Source organism: Solea senegalensis, linkage group LG6, assembly GCF_019176455.1.
Source record: "Solea senegalensis isolate Sse05_10M linkage group LG6, IFAPA_SoseM_1, whole genome shotgun sequence".
NCBI lineage: Eukaryota > Metazoa > Chordata > Actinopteri > Pleuronectiformes > Soleidae > Solea > Solea senegalensis.
In genome coordinates, this window is record NC_058026.1 from 5,676,013 (window position 1) to 5,702,084 (window position 26,072).

Consider the following 26,072-nt stretch of genomic DNA (forward strand, 5'->3'; position numbering starts at 1 on the left):
GTATATAATTTGTATATAAATAAATGCACTTCATTAAATCTATTAACTAGCATAACAGCATAATGTTTCATCATTCTGAGTAATGCTTTGTCATTTAGAGACTGTGTTTGAAACTAATGCACAGGATGAGCAAGCAGGAAAAAAGACTCTTTGCTCGCACTTACTCCACCACAAGGACATTTGAGGTTTCAAGTGTGCCATTTACAAAGAAGCCTAGCTGGCTTTTCTTATCTGGCATCATTCTGAGATATTTGGTTTCAATTCTTTCCAGACATGGAGTCTTTCTGATGATCAAAAATAGTGAATAAAATACACCAGTTGATCAGTAATGTGACCAGGTTCAAGTCAAAAACTAATCACCTGAAAGCTAACTAACTGACTAGCAATGTGTGTGTGTTTGTTGATCTTATTTTGTGGGCGAGCCTTTGACTTGAACCTGGTCACATACCAAACAGCCACTGATCCCCCCGTGTATTATTAGCCATAGTCTGGGTGTGACCAGGTATGTACAGGTGAGTCAGGAGGACGGACAGGAAGACATTGTTCGGACTTGTTTTTGTCAGAATGTACCATATTAGTTAACTATTGATAACGGGTTGTGTTTTTTACCTTTTATTCTTTGTGTAACACACACTGGATCATTAGTTCCTTCCATAATTTGCGTGTTACATGGTATTTTTGCATTTCAAGCAAAGTGCAGGGACGTCAAGCCAAAGTAGGACTGCACCATGAGTACCAACTTTGTAGGGGGCGCATTTGACATCACCACAGCATAACATTAGTAGAAAAAGGTTTTGATTCAACGCGTGGCAGATAGTTATAGTGCAATTGTTTGTCTTTTGTGAACAAACACTTGACTCTCTGCTGGGCTTTTTTTTTTACTAAAAATAAAAACAAAAACAAAAAGATAACGCCCCTCTCTGACGAATGGTTTGTCCCCCGCTGTCCGGTTGAGCGTGCACTCACCACTGTGACAGACAATCTCTACAACGGGTTATGGAAGAGCCCACAATGCGTTTGAACGGGTGAGTTATCCCCGTGTTTGACCAGTTTGTGTCATTTATTTATTTTTATTTATTCTTTACTATTTTCGTCTCGATTTATAAAAACCTATAGTTGCTGCAGTTTCAAAGCTGAAACTGGTTGGACAGCCCGCAGCAGCCTGCAACTTTTCTCCCATGACTAGTCGGTTAAAGGTAGTTCGACGACAAAACAACAACACAGATGAGTCGTAGTCTTTTTAAAAACATACATTTAGTCCGTTGTGACCAATGTCGCTGTGAGTTATGAACTTACTTTGTTGAAATGAGTCACTACATGTTCGGGTGAGTGAGCTGTAGAAGTTTATTGTGCAACGGTTGCAGCAGCGTTTGTTGAAGTGTCTTCATGGAAAATAATATGTTCTGTGTATTCAGTTGAGTTGATGTTTTTTTTCCATATCTTTGTTTCCAGTCTTTGTGATTTCGCTACCAGTTAATCCATAATAGTACGTGTTATTGGCTGAATTAAGTAGGGCTGCGACTATAATGATTGGTTTAAGTAATTCATTTATCAGTTGTTTGGTCCAAAAACGTTATCACGATATCAGTTTCACTACAGTTAATATCGATAATCATATCATGATAGAATACTTTTTTTGCTCTTTGGTAAATACCCAGCTTACAATTTTTGGTTCTCAGAACGTTCTGGGAACGTTACTTGAAGGTTTCCCCCTAGGAAAAATAAACTGAACATATTCACATTTAACAAGCTAAAAAGTCAGAAAGCTTGTTTTAATATTGGGGAAAAACATCAATTATCAAAAGAATTGACAATTAAATTGGGGAGTGAATGCAGTGTCACAAATGCCAACTGCCAGTAAAACCCTCAAACACCACCAGTAATTTAGTAATTGAATAATGATTGATTGATTGTTGCAGACCTAGAGAGATGGGCAGTATTATGGCTCTCAGTGTAATAACTCTGAAATGATGTATGTCATACAAACATGTCTGAACATGTTAGAGACAGGTGAACTTTTTATTTGGATGCACTTCTTCCCTTGTCTGTTTACGTCGATGCTCCGCTTGCTGTTGTGTTTTCTGCTGTTTAGCATCAGTCAGCTAATGTCTGCACTGTGCTTCCTTTGTACCAAAACAGTTCCACGTCATCGTCTTCTCTCTCCATTGTCTCCATTTTTATCCTCCATTTCCCAGGCCAAAAATATGATGCTTATCTGAAAAGATCATGGTTCAGACAAGACAAGTCTCTCTGCTGCCATGTTTACTATGGCTTTGTGCCCCCTCCTAATCCGTCCATTGGCTTTTGTCAGTGCTGTGGGAACTGTTTACCGTGCAGTTGCTAAGAGCTGTCGGGGTGGACAAATTCCTTTACACACAAATGCTTTGACCTTGTACCCACTGATAACTAGCCTCTGTTTCATCCTTTTTTTAAACACGCAGAGCATCCCAAAGGATGTTCTGTAGTGTTTTCATTTGTGGGGGTATTGTCATTGGGACTAAATCCATATCCTCTTCACATCTTGCAGCCCTATTAAGAATTATACTATTTATATTGTGCTTTTCTAGTCTTGATGACCACTCAAAGCTGCTTAACACTACAGTTTTGCCATTCACACTCATTCACACTTTTATCTATATCACTCTATATCATTCATCTTTCATACCCATTCACACATTGCCGGCACAGCCATCAGGAGCAACTACTCAGTGCCAGACCCACCAGGCCTGTTTGACGGTCATGTCTGGCCCATGTACATAAAGCATAAAAACATCATGGAGGTATCATTGCAAAGTGTCTTGCCCAAGGAAACAGTATGTAGACTAGCGGAGCCGGAAAAGAACCCACAACCTTTGAGTTGAAAGGTTGACTTCTCGCTCTACCACTGAGCTACTGCCGCCCTGGTGCATTGCACAACCAAACTCTGATGCGCACCAAAAGAAGCAAACTCTGGTCCGCCTAAAAACATAGGGCTCGGTTCGCTTCAAGCGAACCAAATGCAAGAAGCGGACTACAACGCAGTGGGTAAACACAACCAAAACAAATGTGCATGTAGAATGATAGCCGGGAGAAATGGCTGAGCCCATTGTTGCAGTGTCCATGTGTAGTATATGTTCACATAAAACTAAATAAAAAAGAACAAAGACCGATAGGATTTGATTCAGCTCCATGTTTTGCTCTTATTAAGTGTGAAAACGGCCCCAAACTCTGCACCCCCGTCAAGCTCCGCTGTGCACTTGATTGTTCCCCTCTCCTGCACAGTCCCGGAGCACAGGGACACACATTCAAATAAGACACACAGCAAAGCTAAACACTCACTGTCATATTCAGACTTTGGACTCTGCCAACAAAAAATAATAGGAAACAGACACTGGAATGAAACTGTAATATGACCATGGAGGCCTCAGGTAATGACACAAGTGTGTGTGTTAGAGAGAGAGAGAGAGAGAAAGATAGAGAGCAGATGTGTGCAGCTGATTTCCCAGGCCTGAACAGAATGAGCTTTGGAGCAGGATTAAGGTTTATAGTGGCAGAATGACATTTCTGAGCCATTCAGTCAGAGTTCTGGCTGATACTCAGAGCTGCACCCTGCTCCATGTATGCTCCTGCTGTCATAGTCACATGAACACAAACACAATGTATTGCCTGTAATTGGTTTTTAAAACACTTTTTAGACAACCTTATTTGTTGAAATTCTCCTCCAGACCTGTTACCCATGAATGAATAAAGCTGTTTTATATTGAAGTGATTTTAGACTGTATGTGAAATAAAAAAGACATAGTCTTCTAGTTTGAAAACTGAAGCCCAGGAAGTGAGATGGAAGTAGTGCTTAGGCACCAGGGAATGAGTCCGCTAACAGATGGTGGACCTTGCCCAAAGTAAAGATAAAAGGCTAATTCTAAGGCTTTGCAAACCAAACATTTTTATGTATTCACTTATACAAACATACTTATGGGTAGTGTATTCCTATTCTCCCAGTAAACTCCCCCTAAATGTTACATGCTGGACCTTTAAGTTCTTTATTGTAAATCTGGATAGTGAACTGTGTGAAACTGGTTATATGAGTCTCCTCCTGGATTCCCTTCAATGTGCAGTTTGGTGTTTGTTGAATGGTCAACACAGTTGAGCTTAATTACTGGGTGCTCTTGGGATCAAATAGCAGCTCTGAAGGCTCAGAGGTTCGTACTGGAGAAATACTGCAGCACTGGAAGTACCGTCTGTGTTCCTTAGCTGAAAAATACAAAGTTTGGACTTGTAATCATTAGCAAGCCCAACAGATGTTTTTAATGCTGGGAGTCGCATGCGTCAGTCATGCTGTGTTCTTTTGTGGGTGCATGTAAACAGGAAGTGAATATGCAGTTAACTGTAATTGAAGCAGGCATTACAACAGCGTTGTGTAGTCAGACCAGTTGTCATTGTTTGGAAAAATCTTAGTTGTTACTCAATTACAAAGATATTCTGAAAAACTCTCATGAGTCAGTCTAACCTAACAATTACGTATAGTGTTATAGTTAATACATAATTAAGTAGTATTTATTTTCTGTCTAAACAATAGACAACTTTATTTTCATACAACATTACGTCTAAATATTTGAGAACATGTAATAAAACTTTATTTAAATTCAAGTCATGCTAATTGTTTTTGTAATTTAATATTATTGTATTATATGAGTTGTAACATATATTGTAGTATTTCTACATTGCCTGTCCCCACAGTAAAAATGTCTAAATGTTACAGAAAATGTATTTCATTTAATTCTCTCAAGTCTCTGAAACACTCTAAAGTTAACTACTGTATAATAAACCCTAGGAATAGGGTATGATAGATATTGATGGCATATTATATCTCTTCTTGTCTGTGATGTTTTGTTCGAGCTAATTATGATGTCCCATCAACATTATCCATTATCTGTGTGTCTCTGTTGGTATTGGATAAATCAAAGGGGTTTTAGTACCATCTGGATTATATTGCCTTGGATGCCAAACACTCCACTAATGACGTCTGTGGTGATGTTTCAAAGCGTCAGTGGGAGATGTCCTCTCTGGGTTTTGAATGTTTCTTATGCAGTTGTTGTACAAATCAGAGGTCGATCTTTGGACTAATTAAGCAGAATTTCTGTCAAAACATACAGGAATCAATGTGGCTTCCTGAAAATCATCCATGTGATTTAATACTGAGTGTGACCACACACAATGCATCACTTTGTGCCCGTGCATTTATATTCATCACTGGTGACACTGTGACATCTGACTCTGACCACAGTTCTGGATCATAAACAGTGCCACAAAGGAACTCTCTCACTTCAAAAATGATGTAGTCCCACCAGTCAACTTTCCAAGAGAGAGATCGACACCCTAACCTTACCGAAAAGGTCATTGAATGTTGACAGCATGCAAAAACATGCAGTGTTAGTTGCAGTAATTAACACCCCATTTACTGTTATTAACATTGCCTTTTTTTTGGATGTTTACTCTTCTTATTTAATACTGTAACCAGTGATGCACTCTAAAAAAAGCATTGTTTGTAAAAGTCTGTACTATATATAGCATCTAGTCTTGATGACCACTTAAAATAGCTTTACACTACAGTTTTGCCATTCACTCACACATTTATAAAATAAAATGAATGTTCTGATTTTTTATTGTGCCAAATCAGAACATTAGTATCATTATCTAAAGGCACTGTACATAGTAAAAATGCCTTTTACCAGAATCAGACTCAAACGTGTGCAGCCGTCTGCCTCGATTGGGGTTAAAAGAAAAGTGGGGGACAGATCAGAGGTGGGAATCGGGGACTTGGAACATTGCTCTATCATTCAGCGGTGTCAAACTCAGTTACAAATGGGGCCAGAAATTAAAAACTGTGTCCAAGTTGAGGGCCAGCATGCTTTTAGATTAAATAAAGGAACAAATCGGAGAACAATTTTGAAGTTACAGATGTGTCATGTTATAATCTCTTACTGAACTCAATGGATACTTAATGGATACATAAAATAAAATGAATTGATTTACCCATTGATTAGCCCCAGAAGGGCTAAATATCAACATTGGACTTCTATTTCAAAGTTACATTAGTATTCAAAACATGTAGAAGAGCAGGAAATCTATCAATGATTTTTCCATTCAAATCAGCAGTATAGTAATGCATTCTTACCCGATTTCCTCTGGTGTATTCCAGTATAACAGCACATACAGGCCAGTAGTCACATTTATCTTTGACAGTAATTTGCAGAACTTCATTTTTACTCGATGTCAAAAGCTAGTAAATGCAATTGTGTTGTGGCCTGCGGGCCTCAAGTGTGAGACATGCCCTAAATGATGGATTTAAAGAGAGACTGTAGTAACAGATGGAAGATGGTAACCACCGTAACATTATCACAGATTTTTACCTGGGTTTAAAACTGAATTGAATGAGTTGCACAGTCGATCACATAATTACACCTGGACTGTGTTGTAAATAGTTGGCATGCATACAGTCCTTGAGAGTTGTTTCCTCATAAAGCCGCTGAAATGTGTGCAGGACAAGCAGTGACATGACTGGAGTGTTCAAATTCCAAGAAGGCCTGCTGGGATTTTTTGTTTCCACTCCACCTCTCATTGACTCATTGTGTCTCCATTTCTCCGCCTCTCTCAGGTGAGCTGAAGAATAAACATTATGGTGGGAGTGGAGTGCAGTTCTGAGCAGATGAGGGTGTGATCCCTCTGTGACTGGTCCACCAAGAGAGAGAGAAGGCAAGACAGACGGAGAGAGAGCGAAGAATGGCTCGAAACGTTAACTTCGCTCTGGACTACCCTCTCATGGAAACTGGACTAGAGTAAGTTTATGTTGCTCCTGTTTTTCCTGTTACCGGTTTAGTCGTGAGTTGTGTTGTTCAACATAAAGGCTGTGAGAAGACCAGAGAGTGCTCTTTGATATCTTGTCTCACACTAAGTTAAAAGGCAGAGTCTTCATGTGTTTTGTTGTTTCACAACATGTCACCAACTTCTTACTTCTGTTTGTTCAGTTGAGCACATCTTTGAATAAGTGACATTTACATACCATGTGAGTGTGATTGTTTACATGTGAAAACAGGACTGTTTGACCGGTTCCTGCGCTATCTTAGTAAAAGTGCAAAGTCAAAGAGAACTGGACTTACTGTGTGTTTTCTCTTCTTGCTTACGGACAGAGCTGTGTTTTACAGTACATTTAGATAACACAGGAAGAGGGTCACCGGGAAGGCAGTGTTTATTGCACTGTTAACAACTGAATGAAAAATGACGACATGCTCTCTTCTGGGGTTATTTGTTTGTGGCATGTTGTGTTTGATCAGTGGCCAACAATCCCTAGAATCTAGCCTGGCCCACCCATCACACTCTTTCCTCTCCTGGTACCAGTCCCCATGTCTGTCCATATGTGTCCCTTCTGTCAGGAGCCCAGTGGATGAGGATGGTGTTCATGACTTGTTCAACCAGCTGATCGCAGAGCAGAGTCAGAATGGAAAACTGTCCGAAGCCTACGAGCTACAGCAGCTGCAGAGAGACCTGGAGGAGGAGGAGGAGGAGGAGGATCGAGGTACTGAGTTATTTTAATAGTACATAATGTGAAACATGTGGAGGGCTGGATTTATAGAGGAGCTATGTATTATGTGGTTCTAGTGGTTATACAACAAGATTTGTGAAGCTCAGCCCCAGTGCTGATGAATCTTATTAAAGCATGTCATGTGTCCTGTTCTCTTTTGTATTTATTCTAAAATACTGAGATCATTGGTCCAAGGTGCACATGTGTGTTTCTGTCTCATTAACCAACAAAGGATAGAAATACCTCAGTGTGTTCAATGATGAACTTAGTCTAATGGGGTTTAATATGGAACCTAAAATTTTAATTATTGTTAAAACCTATACCTACAAAAGAAGACATGAGAGAATTTGTTTATAGTTAAAATGAAATTTGAAACACATTCACCATTAACTAGGTGCTTACTAACATATATAAGTAGCATACTAGCCCTTTATTAGTAATTATTAAGGACGTACTAACACCTTATTCAACAATACTTATTCTACCTCTATTAAGACATGAATTAAGATTGTTCCTAAATAAGGTGTTAATACGTGCTTAATATTAACTAATATAGGGCTAGTATGCTACTTATATGCATGTTAGTAAGCACCTAGTTAATGGTGAATATGTGTTCCCTATTTCCCTAATCTATGTTTTAAAAGTGAGATTAACAGTAAATGCCGGTAATCCTTATGGTCATCATGTTTAGATTATTCACTAATCTGAAAGCACCAGTGGTCATCTATGTGAAAACTTGTGTTTGAAGTAATGCATGTTTGTCCTATTCAGCTTTCCCAGCAATAGTAATTATTTTTGTTGTTTTTCTTTTTCTTTATTTTACTGCACAGATCGTGTGACCTACCTGTCCGGCCCCAGACAAGACTTACGAGAAAGGCGGCGGCAAAGAGAAGCTGACCAGCAGGATGATAATGCGACGGACTCTCTCATGAGTGAACGCTGGTCCTCGGCCACCATGAAGATCCTGTCCTCAATGCCCAGTCGCACCATCGGTGAGTCCTACAGGAGTGGAAACACTGATACACAGAGAGCGATTGATAGACAAACAGATATTTGATATTTCTTCTCCCTGAAACAAAATTGGGTGCAAGATGTATCCATCTTTCAGACAACAAAAGGTGAATGTGGCTAATTAAAATGTCTGCTCTTGTTTCTGTTGTGAAAGCTGTTGCAGTTAATGTAAAATGTCAGCATGCACTTGAGTAGAGCCTTGACATTTAACCCAGTTGCTGGTGCCCCACTGCTACACAGATTGAGTTAAGCAGAGTTTCATGAGGAAGCTATTTCTCTCTCTTCCTATGGCAGGTCTGATGCTTCAGCGTGTTGGTGAAGATAACTCGAAAGCTGCTGTCACATTCCTTTAGCTGTGCCCCACGAGATATTTAATAGTGTGGCTTTTGACATCAGAAACATACACATGGGAGATAAGGGTTGATCTTCAAGTATTCTTATTCTGATCTTGTTTAAATCTACACGTTTCAGTGCACTCGCTTGTAGAAAAGGGAAGAATTTGCTGGGTTCAGACACTGGCAATGAACCCCAGCATCTCACATAATCTCTCTCTGTCCCTCTATCTGATTTTAGTGATCACATTGGTCTCTGTCGGTCCGTGAGCCGCATAACTCAAATAGTAAAAGTTGTAGTAAGTAGTAGTAAAAATTCTGATGCAATTTACTGGGGATTGTAAAGAACGCAGTATTAGCTTTTGGTGATGTCTGGATTCAGACAGATTCAGGATTGTTTTGACACTGTTTGAGTACTTTGTCTAGTTCTGTCATCAGATATTTATTTCATTTCAACCTATTGAAGGACAATAGATAGTTATGACAAATCCGAAAGCCATGTTTGCAGAAATCTATCAAACTTTGGGAGTTTAGGTGTCATAAGAGACCAAATAAATGGTGCTGGACCTGTCTCTGACCAATATGTTTGCTTTTCTCTGTTAGGCCGCAGTCGGGGAGCCATCATCTCGCAGTACTACAACAGGACCATGCAGCTTCGCAGGCACAGGCAGAGTAGACCCTCCATTAAGGACCTCTCCCGCTCTGCCAGGCCGAGCATACGAGGCTACGGCATGGAGACGGACAGTGCTGACACGGATGCTGCAGAAGGTGAGATGAACCACTTGGACTAATAACACAATTTAGATAATGCTTTATAAGCCATGTGTGTAACATTGCTTGACACAATGTGTGTTACAGTGACTAAGACACAGTATTTGGTGAACAACCTGCAGAACCTCTCATTGAGTGATAGAATCAGGATGCTGCGAGCAATGCCACTCAGTGTGGCTGCAAAGAGTGAGCTCAGGTTTGTTTTATTATTCTTATTAAGATTTAATGTTTTGGGTTTTTTTTTATCTGTCAGTCTTGTTGTCAAGTTCTTCTTGTTGTTCCTCTGTCTACAGGAGTTTAGCATTAAAAAAAGTGAAACGCCCACATCCAGGAAGTCAAATCCCCTGTTGCAGTCGACTCAAGTATTACATCATAATCGTAAGTTGACCGTCGGAAATGTATATCTGCCTTCTACTTCCTGTATTATATTCTCACACCAAAATGTAGAGTTCATCAACCTCTCAGTATCTGGATTCTATTTCTGTTTTCTATTTCTAGAGAGTTCTGCAGGAGTCAAACAGATAGGAAGTTAATTCAGAGGTTCTTCATTATTGTGCGCAGTTTATCCTTTTAATTTAAAAGCCTCCTGTTTGTTTGTTTTGCCTTTGGTTTGCTCGCCAGCTTAGATGCATTTGTCCTGCAAACGTGTCTTCCCTTGATGCAAAACCACAGTGGTGGTTAGTAACACAAGTTCCTGTGAGGTGGCAAAGGCAGAAGAGATGCATTTGTATTGCTCTGTGCAGACTCTTAAGAACACTAAGTGCAGTGTTGTAGGTGTGGTAATAAATGTGCTTTTTAAGATGTTGTTTTATGTAGTATGTTGTTTTCTAAGGCTTTAAACGGGTGTCAGTGGATAGTCAGGAGAGAAAATGAAATTCTTACAGCACAAAGGGCTTTGTCTTCTGAGCAGCAACTCGGAAAATCCCCTAACCCTAAGTCCAGACACTAGTAGTTGTGGTTGGTGACCCACTGAGACAGATAAAGGAAGCATGACTCTGTGGCAGTGGGTGAGGGGGGGGTTGATTGTGTGTGTGACAGTCGAGCTGAACTATGGCAGAAAGAGACAGCATATTTAAAAACAAGGGCAGCAAGATAAGTGGCTAATGAGGCAGTTGTGTTGAATCTCTGTTTGGACTATGACTTAAACGCAGTTCTTGGCAGTGACATTCTGAGAATAGCCCACTAGGAGATGATAGAGTGCATACTTGAGAGGAGATGAAAACAAGTATGAGAATGAAACTCAGATCAAAACATGCAACAGAGTAAACTTCCTCACTGAACTTTTATTAGCTCTTCATAACTCTTCACTTTTCCAAAATAAGACTAATACTATACTATGTCCTTGTCATCTCCTCCCAGGCCTTTAGACAAAGCTGGTACAGCTGGCTGTCCTTCCTGCACTCCCTCCAGCTGTGGCAGGTGGCGCTCAAGAGAGTAAGCGGTCGTTTTGGCACGGGAGTCCTGTCATACTTCCTGTTCCTTAAGACACTACTCTTCTTCAACGTCTTCTTGTTTGTGGTGACGGGAGCGTTCTTGGTGCTGCCTCAAGCAGTGCACCCTCCAGCGCTGTCTGATGAGAGACGCCCCTTCTCTGGCCTGGAGCTCCTCACCGGAGCAGTAAGTTGTGCGCTGCAGAGACATGTTACGCAGCTTTCACACACTATGAAACCTCAGGTGTTATTGTATTGTAATATGTATTATAACCTTCAGATCAAAATAACAAAACATTTTTAAGCTGCAGGATTACGTTCAAAACTGTCAATGACAATTGGGATTTGCAATATCAGTCCTCGTCTGAAACTTATCATCATCCAACAGGAAAATTTGTGATGAAAAGTGTGATGAAACATAGCAACCTGAAGCCTCTGGTGTACATACAGTGCACTTATACTTCAAAGTTTTTAGAGATGTAGGAGACCACGTGTGTCCTGTGAGTTGAGTAGTAATGACTATTAAAACATATATGTATATAAGTACCATCATAGTTCTGTTTATTTCCCAATGATGGAGAAGGTGTGGTGGAGGCAGTTTATTTTTCAAAGAAATTGCTAATAATCTTATTCACCTTGTTAATTATTATTATTTCTTTATCCTAATTTATTTAACGAGAGGATGTGTGTGCGTCTCATTCTGTCTTAGGGATATTTCTCCGACACTGTGATGTACTATGGCTACTACAGTAACTACACACTGCGTCAGCACTGCACAGACGATGGCGACGGTCAGAAGCTCTCCGTGTCCAATGGAACCTCGGTGGAGTGTGTGTTGAGGCACCTGTCTTACAACATGCCGCTGGCATACTTCTTCACCATAGGATTTGCCTTCTTCATCACATGCATCATCCTTGTGTACAGGTACAGAGCAGCTCTGAACACAAACTGTGCAGGCGTTTGCTTCATCCCCACAAATCTATCATGTACAGTATGTATTCTGATGCATAGTGATGTGTGACGTTCCAACAGCATGTCCAAATCCTTTGGTCAGAGTTTCCGAATCGACAAATCTCACAGCATCCTTGCCATGAAGGTTTTCTGCTCCTGGGACTTTAAAGTCATCAAAAAAACGTCTGTCAAGCTCATGTCTGAGAATATCTGCACACAGCTTAAGGTACGCACACATCCTCCCTCTCTTTGCTCTTGTCTCTGTCGCGTCATTTTCAGGAATGTGATGAGCTAATGCGTTTCTCCTTGATACCCTTGTTTCTCCCTCCCTCACAATATCCATCAACTCTCCTCGTATCCGTCACATGATCACCTCTTTCTCTCTGTCTGTCTCTGATTCCTCCTCCCTCTGCAGGAGCTGTTGGCAGAGGTGAACCACAAACACGTCATGATCACTTCGTGTCAGAAGTTGTTGAAAGTCATGGTCTACAGCCTAGCATGGGCTATCTGTATCGCAGGCACCACTGCGTGTGCGCTGAGCATTTATTTCTTCTCTCAGTATATGCACCAGGTGAGCCGGTGGGGAGGAGGTCCTCGGGGTCCAAAGTTAAACCCTTTGTGTCATTTATTCTTTGGGTTTGTCTCGCTTCTGGCCGCCATACTCTTTGTGAGATGTCTTCTTTGGGACCGAGACAAATTGACCATTGGATTCAGTGTGAACGTCTCTTTCTGCTTCTATGTTTTGATTTTAGTCTGAGGTTCACTGGCCATGATCACTCAATCAGATATTAAAAAGGTTAGGTGTTAAATGCATCAGCGCAAATGACTACAACAAATAACAACAAGGTGGACTTTGAACTAAAAAAGGGTTATCAAGCCATCTTCACTTGATACAGTATTATAAGTCTTGAAAATGTCTGACTCTTAGAATTAGAATAGATCTTTATTGTCCTTGTCACAGGTACTCTCCAGCCAGTGCATCATTCAGAGTCTATATAAACAATAAAGAAATGTATACACAGTCATTGCATAAAAAACCCCCATAAAAACTAGTGGTGATTACAATAAACCTTGAGCTGAGGACTAACTTTTAACCAGGCAATGTGAGAACAGGCTGCAGTAATACTGGAGAACATCATCTTGCTTCAAAACTGATCCTTCTGTCTTTGTCTCTTTGTCTTTCCCACAGAACCTCCAGGAAAGATCTCAGAGTCCGCTCAAAGCCCAGAACCCCTTGCTGAATGAGGCCAGTCTGCTGGCTTTGCCCATGCTGGTGTCAGTCATCAACCTGCTGCTGCCTGGCTTGTTCAACCTCGCAGCCTGGATGGAGGACTACCAGTCGCCGTCTGTGTGCACATACGTCGCCATCGGCAGGTTAGCAGAGGAACTGCACGACGCAGTTTTTTGTTTGCGTGTGAGAAGGCGCAGAGCTGCTGGATTTAGTTGTTAACACTTTTTGTTCTCTAGGAACTTGATGTTAAAAGTGAGCATTCTCGGCGTCCTCTGTTACCACTGGCTGGGTCGGGTGGCTGCCGACTTTAACGGCATCATGGTAATGTTAATGAGACAATGTTCTGATATTTATCCTCACAGATGAATGAACACTGTTCGTGTTTATTTTATTTTATTTAATGACTGACTTTGTTATTCTTACTGTGTGTTTTGCTGTTTTAGTGCTGGGAGAGTTTTGTTGGCCAAGAGCTTTATCGCTTCTTACTGATAGACTTCATCTTCACTCTCCTGGACACCTTGTTAGGAGAGCTTCTTTGGAGGTGAGCTGAAATGATTTCTCTCCCGCTGTTTTTGCTGCAGATTTTTTCTTTAAAACTGTCGTGAGTTGACCAAACAGAAGCAGAATAATAACATCGAAGACAACAGAAATCACCATCAACAGTTCCTCACTGCAGCTTTAAGGTTCAAAGGCTTTCTTATTACATAGAAGCCTTATCATCTCTCCTTCTCCCCTCGCTTCCTGCAGGTTGTTTTCTCAGAAGGTGCTGAAGAGGAGGAGGAAACCAGTTTTTGACATTGCCAGGAATGTCCTTGACCTCATCTATGGACAGACTTTAGCTTGGTACAGCACTTATTGTTACAGTGTCCACGCAGACTTGCTGAGTGAGGTCAGACTGTCTCTTGGTACTAACAAAGCATTTTGATTTGCAGGTTGGGTGTACTCTTCACTCCTCTACTGCCTGCAGTGCAGATTCTCAAACTCCTGTTGCTCTTCTACATTAAAAAGGTATAAATATGATCAAATTGATTGAAATGAAACTGAAATTTCCAAAAGAAAAAAACATTTGTATTGTTAGTTCTGAAGTTCTTATCACTTTATCTATTCTTTAATTAATGTTGTCATAAAATTGTCCCAGGTTTACCTTTAGAAACTGTAATATTGGAGTCATACAGTATGTGGACGACGCACTGAGTAATGTGTATGCTGGTTGAATAGTATAGAATAGTTTGCTCTTTTTCTTATTATTTTAAACACTACCATGAAAACAAAATCGTATAATTTCTGTCTCGTGTCTCCCACTCCTGGCAGTTGGGATGGAGGCAGTGAACTCTTAACTTCACCATGCTTTTGTTTTCTTTTTGTTAATTGTTTCCCTACAGAGCAGTGTAATGATGAACTGTCAGTCTCCCAGGAAGCCATACAGAGTCAGCCAGATGACCACCATCTTCATCACCCTCCTCTGCTTCCCCTCCTTCATCGGTGCCTCTGTGTGTGTCACATACACCATGTGGAGGTATGTCCCAGTTGACACGGAGGCAGGAATATCCTTAAATGTTCATTTTGATCTGAACTGTCATGCTCATGTCATTTCCGAAGCCTTTTGCACAGCAACATGTCAATAGAACGTAATCTGACACAACTATACCAGTGTGTTCCTACTGTCAGTATTCAGAATAGCGTAGCCACTTTACTGCTACGCAGAGTTGCAATACATAAAGACTCTCGCACTGATTTGACTCGCGTGACACTTGTCTTGTTTCGTTCTCAGTATCACGCCATCCTCGTCGTGTGGTCCTTTCCGTGGACTCAAAACTATGTTCCAGGCAGGAAAACTCTGGGTGCAAGAACTGGAAAAAGATAATCCCAAACTGTCCATTTTAGCCAGGGCTCACGCTTACCTGGTGGAAAACCCTTTCTTCCTCTTTGTGGGAGCAGGAATCTTCTTGTGAGGGCACACACACACACACACACACACACGTACACACGTACCTACAGCCTGTGGCTCTTCAGCTCCTCTGCAGTGGCTCCCTGTAGCTTCAAAATAAAATTAAAATGTTTGTCTTTCAAAGTGAACAACTCTTATTTAGTGATGAAGCCGAGGAATAAAAGTGTTTTAATAAATGGGCTACTACAAATATGTAGTAGTCACATTCTACTGTGTGTCTACGTCAAATGTGATATTTAAAAACCAGACAAACTTGTGTTTGAAGAATGCAGAGCCATTCACAACACTGAAATTAAGTCATACACATGGACATGAGGATTCACACACTTATGCCAGTAGTTTCACTCAAGCATGAACTACATAGTTACGTTGTGTTATTTATTTCGAAGTAGGTCACTTTTTATTTTCTCAATTTTTCACAAATGATGTAAAGCATCAGGCTGAACAAACACTGGATGTGGACGCAAACGCACGACTCGACAACAGTCTCGGTTTGAACAGAAAAACACCTTTTACTGGTCCTGAACAAAAGCAGGTTTCCAAAAAGCACAAGGCAACACAATATACACAAGAGGTCCAAAGGCTACTCGTAACTGATCTTAAATACAGACAAGACAAATGTGTACATATGTATATATATATATATATATACTGTATATATATATGTATATATGGGTTTGAACAGAAAGATGAGACCTGTGGCATGTCACTCTTTTCATTCAGGCACGCATGTCAACACACACACACACACACACACACACCTCTGATCCTCTTTGACTTTTGTTTCCACCAGGATTGTCATCTACTTCCACAGTCAGGTGGTAGACGGTCAAAGGAAGATCATCAGTTTGCTACAGGAGCAGATAGAAAATGTAAGACGGCAGTGACACAAATTACCGCTGTGTTTTTTCAATTCTTGTGGAATGAATAATGTAGAATTGTTATGAAACCGATTGAAATCCTCTTTTATCTCCTCGCTCAGGAGGGAGACGATAAAAAGTTCCTCATCACCCGCCTCCAGTCCATCCATGAGCAAAAGCGAACGCCCGCTCGTAGACTCACAAGTCAGGTCAGTCTGCGATGATGTTTGAAGATGAGACAAATGCCGTTTTTCCACTACATGGTCCCGCCTCGGCTCGGCTCGGCTAGACTCTACACGGTTTAGTTGGTTTTTCATTACAATATAGTACCTCCTCCACATGGGCGGAGTCATCACTCCACGCCTGCATGAAACTGCTGTGACTTTGTTTCACACGTGACGCACACAAACGAGTGACTTGTAAAGCAGTTGTTTTCAGTGTAACTGAATCATTAGAATCAAAAATATTAGTTCAGTACTTCCTGTATGACCGGAGCACAGACTCGTCCCTCACGATCGCAGGCTTTCGTCAGTGTTGTCGCTAAATAAACCAGACTCCTCTGTTAAATATTGACATTTTAGACATTTCTGTGCTAAATGTTGAAGATTAACGCACATTTTCAGGATTTTTTGGAGTATTTTTAGCCGATCTACAGTTCGGCATTGTCTGCTTTGATTCTCGTGTCGGACGTTGCGCTCATGTCTCTTCCTGTGACACTGTGGCACTCTGACCAATCAGTGGCCGGCAGTCTAGCGATGTCACACATCGCCCGAGACTATCGGCTCAGCTCACTCAGAACCTCACCAGAGCAGGTACTAAAAAAATGAGCCGAGTCACGCTGGGACCATGTAGTGGAAAAGCACCAAAAACTGTAAACTCAGGTGTGCATTTTGTTTTATTTTTTACTTAAGGTAAAAAATCTCTTTCTCTTTCAGGACTCTTCTTGTTGAGACAGCTTTGCCTGCAGCAAACGAGCACCGTCAGTGACTCCTAGTGGTGGAAGTCTCTCAGCACTGAATGAGGTCTGGAGAAATAGGAAACCTGTGGGGATCATAACTGGAATAGAAGAACACCAATACACAGGACCAAAGTCATGTACTACATGATCCCTTTGTTGGATTACACATTTTAAAAAACTATTTTTTTAATGACTGCAAGAGCAAAACAACTTGAAGATACCAGGTGCAACACACAGGTGTCTTCTTCTACACAGATGTACATATAAAAACAAAAAGCAGTGACGCTGCCAGAAGATGTCACGCGTGACTTACGACAACATGACTGCACAAGAGGAAGTGAGAGAAGACGCAACCATGAGAAATGAACACCTGTGTTTGCAGTTGTTGTTGTTTTTAAACTAAGCAGATCAACAGAGGGATAAAGAACACATGAAGCTGATGTCATCTCTTGTAGAAGCACTTTCATACCAACTGTGAACTGTTTTTATTTCTTCTGATTTTATAAATATCTTTTTAATCAGTTTGCAGGATTGTAGGTAAACTCTGGTTTTAGTGGGTGTGAGATGTGTAAATATTGCCTTTTAATTAGGGTGATAACTGGTTTTTTTTACCATACTTTTGTAATTAAATTATGTTTTGTCATATCACAGTGTGTTTGTGTTTATTAGTGCACACATGTGTGAGCACTGCTATGATACAGCGACATGTTTGTTACAAACTTGACAGCCTGTAAAACATTATAAACATGACATGCACTATAAACATACAGGGATTACAAACAGTAAGCAAGTTAAAAGTGAATTTGTGTGACTTACTGTGACTATAAGACAATGTATATTCAGTAGAAAAATAAATATACAAGCACTTTCTAAGTGGCCTGAAGAACAGGAAATATTAGTGTAATAATCTTTGTACCTTTTTATTTGTAAATATTACCCATTAAATTATAATTCCAAAAATGAGAAGAGAAAAAAGCAGCATAATTGGTGGAGGGTAGAAACAGCAGCACCAGAGGTTGATTTCTGAGTGTGATACTTGGAGATGACAGAAGAGGGCACCAAATCCCCACTGAGCAATCATGGGTGGGATTTTTCAGTCCTGTGCTTCCCCACCATCTCTCTCTCAAGACCTTTTTTTTCTTTTAGACCTTTAAGAATCTTAGCTTCATTTTGTATATATACATACAACACAGCATGTATGTATTAACATTATACGCACTCACACACACACGCACACACACACACACACACACACTGCGCCACACCATAATAGCATATCTATGTGTTTAAATGGCTCAAACGTTCTGGTTTGTTGTTTTAAAATCATATTTGTCTCAGCTTTTTCAGTTTTTGTTTGTCGTGTGAATGAACCTGACGGTTTTCATCGTTGTCGTTCTATATATGGCGCCGGCTCAGTTCCCATTGTTGAGTATTCCCAGCAGCTTCCTGGGGTCCATGCCCTGCTGCTGAGCCATCTTCTGCACATCAAAGCCCATGTGCTTCAGGAACTGGATCACGCTCATCTCCTGCCCCGTGAGCTGGTCGCGAACAGTCGGGCAGGAGGGGTTACAGTGAGGCCACGGGCAGCTGTCGATCAAATGTCGGGGGCAGCCTCTCGCCACTGGGGTCTTGTGCTTCAGGTGGCTGTGGTTGCCGCGGCTACTGTTGATGTGGAGGCTGTCCTGGAGGCTGCGGTCCCAGCAGTGGAGGGCTCTGGGCAGGGAGGTGCCTTTCACCTGAATGTCCATCCAGTAACTGTAGAGGCAGGAGTGGACACACAGGAATGTAACAGAGTGTTTCTATCTGGTATTTTGAGTTTTCCCATTTTAATTCCTTAAAAAGTTCTTGTTTACAGTGTATTTGTCTGCAATCTGGGATTCTAATCAAAATGTGAAGTTTAGAGCAATAAAGTGTAGAATAAAGCTTGTAATAATAGTTCTCTGTATATAAAGTCAATAGCGGAGTGATTCAACAAACTGATAGTGAGAGTTTTATTCTCTTACCTTCTGGTTATGAGCTCATGAGACAAGCAGGCTGGAGCAAACATGGCCCTGCCAATCACAACACAGAGCCACACATTACACAATGCGGTAGATTTGATCTTGTCTTATCTTGTGTGTGTGTGAGACAGAGACAGAGAGGGAGAGATGTGTCACTCTTACGGGACGTTGCGGAGTGTGGCCCTCAGCTCCTGCCCCAGGTTCTGTATGTATCGCCACTGGCCCTCATGGACAGGCTGTCCCGTCAGGTGGACGTTGTCGACCGTCAGTTGGGCCTCATCAAACAGCCACTGCACCACAAACACTGGGCCTGGAAGAGGAGAGAGAGAGAGAGAGAGAGAGGAAGAAAGCCCTGCAGGTGAGACCCACCATCATGAACCAAACTCTTGCAGGTTGTCTTTCAGCTTCACAGAGACGCTCGGGATGTTTTGCTGCTTACTTTTTAAAGTGGGGTAGACTTTATATCCAAAGAAGCAGTGCCACTCCTCTCCGACATGAGCCTGTCTGCAGTTTTCAGGCACCAGTCCACCCCAGTACCTGCACAAGTACCATTCAAATCTTTTACTACTGCTTGTCTCGAGCTTCCTCCCGATCTCCTGCTCTTCCCCCGCCGTCCACCACCACCTTCACCTTACCTGATGCCTCTCTTTATGGCCTCAGTGGGGGCACAGCTGATGGTGTCGAGGCAGTCGGTGAATTTGTACTGCTTGTTGTCCAGGAACCATCCGGAGTCGGCCAGGCCTCGCACCTGCACCCCCACGTGGCCCTGTGACTCCAGCTGCTCAGCGACGTTGTCCACGTTCAGCAGGGCTCCTGTGCCGCCGGCGCTAGTGACAGAACAGTGTACAAATTCAACACAAGAGTATTAAGATAAGATTGCACAGGAACTGGCTATGCATCTCATTATTTGCAGCAGTTAATCATCACAAAAGGGTTGTCTTTTGTCTTTTTTTTTACTTTTTCATCAATTTAAGACTGGATTATTCATTAAAATGTCATTTCGTGTTGAATTTGGAGAAACACAAGGGTAAAAATGAGGTGACTTTATTTTAATCTGGCAGAAAATGAAGACACTATTATTTATACTTAATTAGTTCAAGTTAAAAGTATGATCAGGAGCTGGGTGTTTTTACAGTAGCCCACGACGGACAAACTAGTCATCTTTTGAGTTTTGATATTAAATGAAGGTTACATTTAGGTTCTCCGACACACTGGGAAGAGAAGTGTGTGGTCAGTATTCACCAACAAATACCTTTAAGTTGTTCTCAAAGATGACACATTTTTGCCAATAAACTATGGGAGTTGAGTTGTTTTTTATCGCAGGACTGACCTGCTTCCTGCGAGAAGAAGAACCTTGGCGTTGTCTAGACCTTTAGTCAGCAGCTCGTTCACCACCTCCCTGATGATCAGCGACCCCATGAACGCGTAGTCACCTGTCGATGCGAAACACGTCGATAATCCAACAATTGTAATTTCACTTCATACTGATAAGCTGATTCGCTCAATTGTGTCATGATGATTTTAAAAGATACAAAACCCTATAAAGACACCTGACAACTTTAATAACATTTAACTGGACAATATTACTCTCTCTCTCTCTCTCTCTCTTTGTCTTAGGTTATTTTGTATTTTTATCTTGATTTAATTTGAAATTTAAGGACATATATATAATGCAATAATGTGGACGGTCCTGTAGAGCTTAATCTGAACTCATCATAAATTCAATATGAAGAATAACATGTGTCTGTTCTGTTGCTTTGCCCCTTTAATTGTTCCCTTAAACGTCGACCACATGAATCAGTCTTTATCTACATACTGTGATCTGTCTTTGCAGAGGCTCCGCTCCACACGTCACTGGAACAGTACGGGATGAACCTGCAGGAGACACACGGCGACACTGAGCGAGTGGCCTCGACTTTAAAGGGCAGAGCTGCTTTTATTTGACTGTCCACGGTGACACGTTACAGTAAAGACGGTTGTACAGCTAAAAGCCCATCCATGGGACTTTAGATTAAACTGACAATGACATTGTAAAGGAGTAGACATGTATGCGCTTACACCATGTTGGCGTTCCACCAGTGCGGGTTTTCCTCCGGCAGAGGAGACAGGATTCCTGTTCCTGTGAGATTTAGACGGTGAGAGACAACATTAAATTTCAACAAACATCGTGACTCAAAGAGTCAAAACGGCAAGAACATAAGTAAATGTAAGGACACTTAAAATACTTTAGCCTACTTGTTAAAACTCACATACCTTTGTGTGTGTGTGTGTGTGTGTGTGTGCGTTTATGTGTTACCTCTTCACAGAGACCTAATGAGGCTGAACCTCATTTCCGAGGAATTGGTTCAGTTTCGGGCTAAGATTTGAATTGTGGATGGGTTAAGGTTGGTATTAGGCATCAACTGGTTACAAATACATTTAGGGATTAAGATTTCCTCTTAGTCTTCATGGAGATTAAAACCTGGTGGTTACGTTAAGGTTAGGCATTACACTTAGAGGTGTCAAACTGGCGGCCCGTGGGCCACATCCGCCCCCCAAAATCCAATATACAGTATCGTGTCATAATGAAAACATGGCCCGCTAAAGAAAATAGGCAGAATATAATGATCCATATATTTGGTTGTAATTATCACATTATTAACATTAAATATATACATAAATGCTTGGTTGCTTTTGGTTTGGTGCCTTAATAGCGCAGTAGTTTAGATTTAGTTCTCTGTTTTTGCTGTGTATTATTATTATTTAGTATCATATATATGTTATTATTGTGGAATATGCATCGTAACACAATATTATGTTATAATTTTAAGCTCATATTGGGGTTTTTTCCCACTTTTTTCCTCTAAACCACCCCCTCCATCTTGACCAGACTGGACGCTCGTTGGCCCTAAGATCATATGAGTTTGACACCCCTGATTTAGGCTGACGCAGAGTCCTAACAAGGATAGCTGTGCAAACCCGTGTGTCTGTGTGTGTTTCCCTATGGTAAGCAAGTCATTAAGTTTCTTTGCTTTGGTCAGCAATTACATGGAGGCATTGAAGAGCTCTGCGGCTGCTGCGCCGGCCACTGGTGTAATGTACACACACAGAGACGGAGCCACGGGCCAAGAGTCATAATCAAACAAGGGCTTCCCTGATGGCCACAGGAAAGACGCAGAGAGCTCAATCGTTTAAAGATTAATGCGAGCTCGGCTGAAGAGGAAACACAAATAGGTCCATGAATCTCGTCCATTCAGGGGAAGTGTTTTTTTTTGCTAAAGAGGAAAGGAAAAGGTCGGCGGGAAGCATGTGAAGAGATGTTTCTCACAAGTTGCACAAATGGTGCACAATTCAAAGGTCCGAGTGTGTAAAAATGACAGTCACTGACAGAGGACTGCTCTGCTGTCAAGGCGCGTCCATGGCCTTCATTGTGTCTGTTGGGAGCGTCCGCTTTCAAAGCGTGAGACACACACTTAGGACTCCGTAAAACAAGACCTTTGTTTTAATAAATACAAAAAAAAGTTAATTCTGTTTTTGTTTAAAGCACAGTATGGGATCGCTCTGATATTTCAAAGAAAGTTCGCCTTCAAAAAAGAGGGTGACATCATTCAAATGACCTTGAATTGAAATAAGTGTCCGGAAAATATATGTGCTTCAGATGAATCTTGTAGTTTTTAGGTGTTTTCATGCAGAATATCTTTAAAGTGATTATACAATAGTATAGTATACTGACTTTTCTGCTTTCTCCTAAATGCAGAGGTGGAATGAATACTGAAATATTCTACTCAAGTTAAAGTACCAGTCTAAAAATGTACTTAAGTTAAAAGTAAAAAAAAAGTATCTTGTTTAAAATGTACTCAGAGTAAAAGTTACTTAGTTGCTTTTTTTTAACAAAGTTGGGGTTCTTTCTTGTGTCGTGCACAAAGGACAAGGGAACACAAATCTCACATGAATTAGTTTTAGTTAAAGCCAAAACTTTACAAATTAAAGTGCTGACAAAACATAACATGCAAACACACAATGTGTCAGTCAACATGGGTCAAAGGTCACAAGTACTTTAACTTTCTCACTCACTCAGGGACCTTAATCAACACCAATTCACCTGTCCCCCTCATGTTTTCCTTTTTTGAATCATGAATGAACTGTAGTGACAGGTAATTCTTTACCTTCCACCTCTGCCTAAATATTACACACTGGACCTTGAATGCAGTTCAGTTTGTGCGTGAGTGCACGGGAGGATAGGACGTGAGTGGAAATGACGCGTTTGCTTTGTTATTTGTTACCTGTTCTGGTTTGTGGCCACTCTGTGGAGCTCATCAGTCTCCTCATGGTCTCATACCTGCTGTCACAGGTCTGCCTGTTGAAACAGTACCATCCACCTGAACCACGCACACACACAAGCATGTTAACAGGATATAGTGACAGTTGTCTTTCAGTGTGTCGCGAGTGTGAGTTCATCCTTTCTCTCTCACCCTCTAAGAACAGCAGCCACCTCTTGCTGCCTTTAGACTCCTTGATGTAGTACCTGCACGAGAACACAAAAACAAGTGTGAGTGTGTTTGCTCTTCTATGGGTGTCTTTGTGAGGACCAAAACAAAACAGGGAGTGAGGACATTTTTGGCAAAGTGAGGACATTTTAGCTTTAAGACAGGGCGTTAATCACCAGCGACACTGCCCAAACATGTCCAACCATAACCCTGTTTTTGAACATTGAGAGACTCAAAAAATGTTTTGTGCTGTTAAAATTTCAAATGCAACACGCAAAATCTCTTGTTCATGTACAACTGCACTGTTTTTTCTAAGTAAAACGCTCAAATCCAATTCCATTTTTTTTGTTTTTCTTCATTGTAAACTGTTGATTCACTCTTTTGACGTGCTGTAAATTGCAAATAACTGCCAGATCTTGAAAGTGATGGACGTAGTCTGGAAAAATGGGCAAAAGCACAGGACATTTTTTTGGCCTTTTTATTGGTAAAATAAGCAGAAAAGTCGAGATGGACATTTTGGGACTTCAAAGGTTAAAGAGGCTTTTTGAGGGGTTAAAACTTGGTGTTAGGGACTAGGGAATGTGTTTGTGTCCTCACTCGCGATGCTGTGCAAACATGTGTATCTGTGTGTGTGTGTGTGTGTGTGTCCATTCATGAACAACACAAGCTCTGCCAGGGGGATGCTACCTTTGATGCTTAAAACATGAAAGATGTGGGCACTGATCACACCACTAACAATCCCAGCAGGAGCCCCTTTAACCTGACCTTCAGAGTTCTAATGGCTTATTAAAAAGAAACACACTCACAGGAAACTAATGATGCTGTTGGCAGGACACGCATTCATATGCACACACACATGCACATACACAGCAATGACTGCAGGTTTTCACATGGTCAGTATTGTATGAAATTGATTATCCTTCAGTGTGTATAAATTAGATCAGTATTTCTTTATTAGGTTTAGTCTGTTTGTTTGTGCCTCGTCTAATGAGGAGCTTATAATGCTGCACAGCAGATGCACACACACAAAAATGACTGTACTGTCACTGGCAGAGGCCTCTGAGTCTGGGGCAGCAACCTCTAACTCACAAAGCTTATAAATGGTGATTCAGGCACATGTTAACCAAAGCTACTGTTCGACTTGGATGATGTGAATGAGATAAGTTTTCCTTTGAGTGTTTGTACAAATCAATTTCTGAATTTGTTTAGCTCTAACTGTGAAATGGGAAAAAATATTGAGCAATACAAATTGTATAAAATTGTTTGTTTGTGATCTATTTTTGCACTTTTATGTGAATATCAGACCCAGACGCTTTGGTTCATCCAAGTGTAGTGACCTCTACAGGAATGAGATGTGTGTGTGTCTCTCCCTCTCTCTCTCCCTCTCTCTCTCACGCGGCACTGCAATCTCTCTGATCTGGGCCTTTGATCCATTTTGGTCACACCCGCAGTCACACGAGAGCGAAGGGCAAAGAGGGGAACCAAGCTGCCCTAGTAGTGACACACGTGTGGGATGTTTTGTTGTTGCTTTTACTCACAAAACAAACTCGTGTCTTGTGTGATGTATAGCGCTCATATTCTAAGTTGCTAACAAACTGAAGAAGAAACAGTGCAGTCCACTTTCATGTCACACACTTACCCCGCAGGCGACCCGTCATTACAAGTCACAGACACGTTCCTCAAAAAGTGTAACTTCATGTCTTGGTCCAGTTTCTGCGCAGAACACGGGTACAGCGACTGTGCCAAGTTCTTTATCTGCACCATGAAGTTGTCCATGTTTCCCTCCACAGCTGTGAAGTCTAGAGGGAAGCTCTCTGGTCCTTCCACCCGCTCCGTGTTCACCGGAGCCTGCTGCTGCTGCTGCTGCTGTTGCTGCTGCACACGCCGAGTCTGCGCCCGACCGCCGCGCACTCTCCTCGCCTCCACCGGTGCGCTCATGTGGAGGAAGAGCAGCAGCAGACAGGAGCGCACAGCGCACAGACTGACTGAGCGTCTCGCCGCACAATGACCCTGCATCTCTTATCTGTTACTGGAAAACGTCCCTCGAGTACGTGCGATGAGTGTGAATAAAACACAGTATGTCCTAAGAGTCGATGGAGACTCGCGACATCACGCGAAAGCGCGCGGACACCATTTGGAAACAAATGCAAGGTGAACAGCTGAAAGAGCGCGTGTTAAAGTTGTCCATGTCGCCTCAGAGGACAAACTTCTGGTTTTCAAATTCACAACTAACACACGTGAGGTTGTCTCATCTTTTCAAGTCCCCAAATTGTCCGCAGTTCATCCACTATACAGATGCGTAATTACGCGCGTGAGAATCCGCCGATAAGCCGAGTTTCATCAGCGCACGTGCGACGACCTGTTGACTCTGGCTGCTTGTCCTCGCGAGCTGAGGACGGAGAGGGATTTTATTTGAAGTACCCCCATCCTCTTCCTCCCCCTCCCCGCCTTGTGCCTCTCACTCCCGCGGGCCAATCATTATTATCTTTGCCTGATGCTCCTTGCGGGACGTCGCTCTTTCACTATAAGCGCGTGTATGGCTATAGCACGCCCCCT

The 26,072-nt window shown here is 41.6% G+C and overlaps 2 protein-coding genes across 2 annotated transcripts; one reads left to right on the forward strand and one right to left on the reverse strand.

The window, feature by feature from the left end:
- Window positions 1-954: 954 nt before the first annotated feature.
- Window positions 955-17,695, forward strand: tmc6b (transmembrane channel-like 6b). Its single transcript, XM_044028620.1, has 21 exons — window positions 955-1,025; window positions 6,635-6,815; window positions 7,410-7,552; window positions 8,389-8,550; window positions 9,505-9,669; window positions 9,760-9,868; window positions 9,966-10,050; window positions 11,032-11,289; window positions 11,812-12,026; window positions 12,135-12,279; window positions 12,469-12,624; window positions 13,243-13,427; window positions 13,521-13,605; window positions 13,728-13,825; window positions 14,032-14,127; window positions 14,217-14,292; window positions 14,667-14,800; window positions 15,056-15,232; window positions 16,026-16,104; window positions 16,215-16,301; window positions 17,028-17,695. The coding sequence occupies exons 2-21, from the start codon at window positions 6,760-6,762 to the stop codon at window positions 17,040-17,042; spliced, it is 2,526 nt and encodes an 841-aa protein (XP_043884555.1). The 5' UTR covers window positions 955-1,025; window positions 6,635-6,759; the 3' UTR covers window positions 17,043-17,695.
- On the reverse strand, window positions 17,696-25,991 carry notum1b (notum, palmitoleoyl-protein carboxylesterase b). The gene is made up of 11 exons (XM_044028621.1): window positions 25,156-25,991; window positions 23,502-23,554; window positions 23,313-23,408; window positions 21,109-21,169; window positions 20,867-20,925; window positions 20,381-20,483; window positions 19,686-19,877; window positions 19,490-19,587; window positions 19,213-19,360; window positions 19,054-19,101; window positions 17,696-18,805 (listed from the first exon to the last, which is right to left on the reverse strand). Exons 1-11 carry the CDS (start codon window positions 25,530-25,532, stop codon window positions 18,463-18,465), a joined length of 1,578 nt encoding a protein of 525 aa, XP_043884556.1. The 5' UTR covers window positions 25,533-25,991; the 3' UTR covers window positions 17,696-18,462.
- Window positions 25,992-26,072: the final 81 nt, after the last annotated feature.

Bases quoted from the DNA above. Each gene is read 5' to 3' on its own strand.
- notum1b (XM_044028621.1), bottom strand. From the start codon at position 25,532: ATGCAGGGTCATTGTGCGGCGAGACGCTCAGTCAGTCTGTGCGCTGTG. The intron at 20,926-21,108 runs GTAAGCGCATAC...TGTCTCCTGCAG, and splicing joins TGGTGGAACGCCAACATGGT to GTTCATCCCGTACTGTTCCA. The intron at 19,878-20,380 runs GTCAGTCCTGCG...TTCTGTCACTAG, and splicing joins CTTCTTCTCGCAGGAAGCAG to CGCCGGCGGCACAGGAGCCC.
- tmc6b (XM_044028620.1), top strand. From the start codon at position 6,760: ATGGCTCGAAACGTTAACTTCGCTCTGGACTACCCTCTCATGGAAACT. The intron at 12,280-12,468 runs GTACGCACACAT...CTCCCTCTGCAG, and splicing joins ATATCTGCACACAGCTTAAG to GAGCTGTTGGCAGAGGTGAA. The intron at 13,428-13,520 runs GTTAGCAGAGGA...TTTGTTCTCTAG, and splicing joins ACATACGTCGCCATCGGCAG to GAACTTGATGTTAAAAGTGA.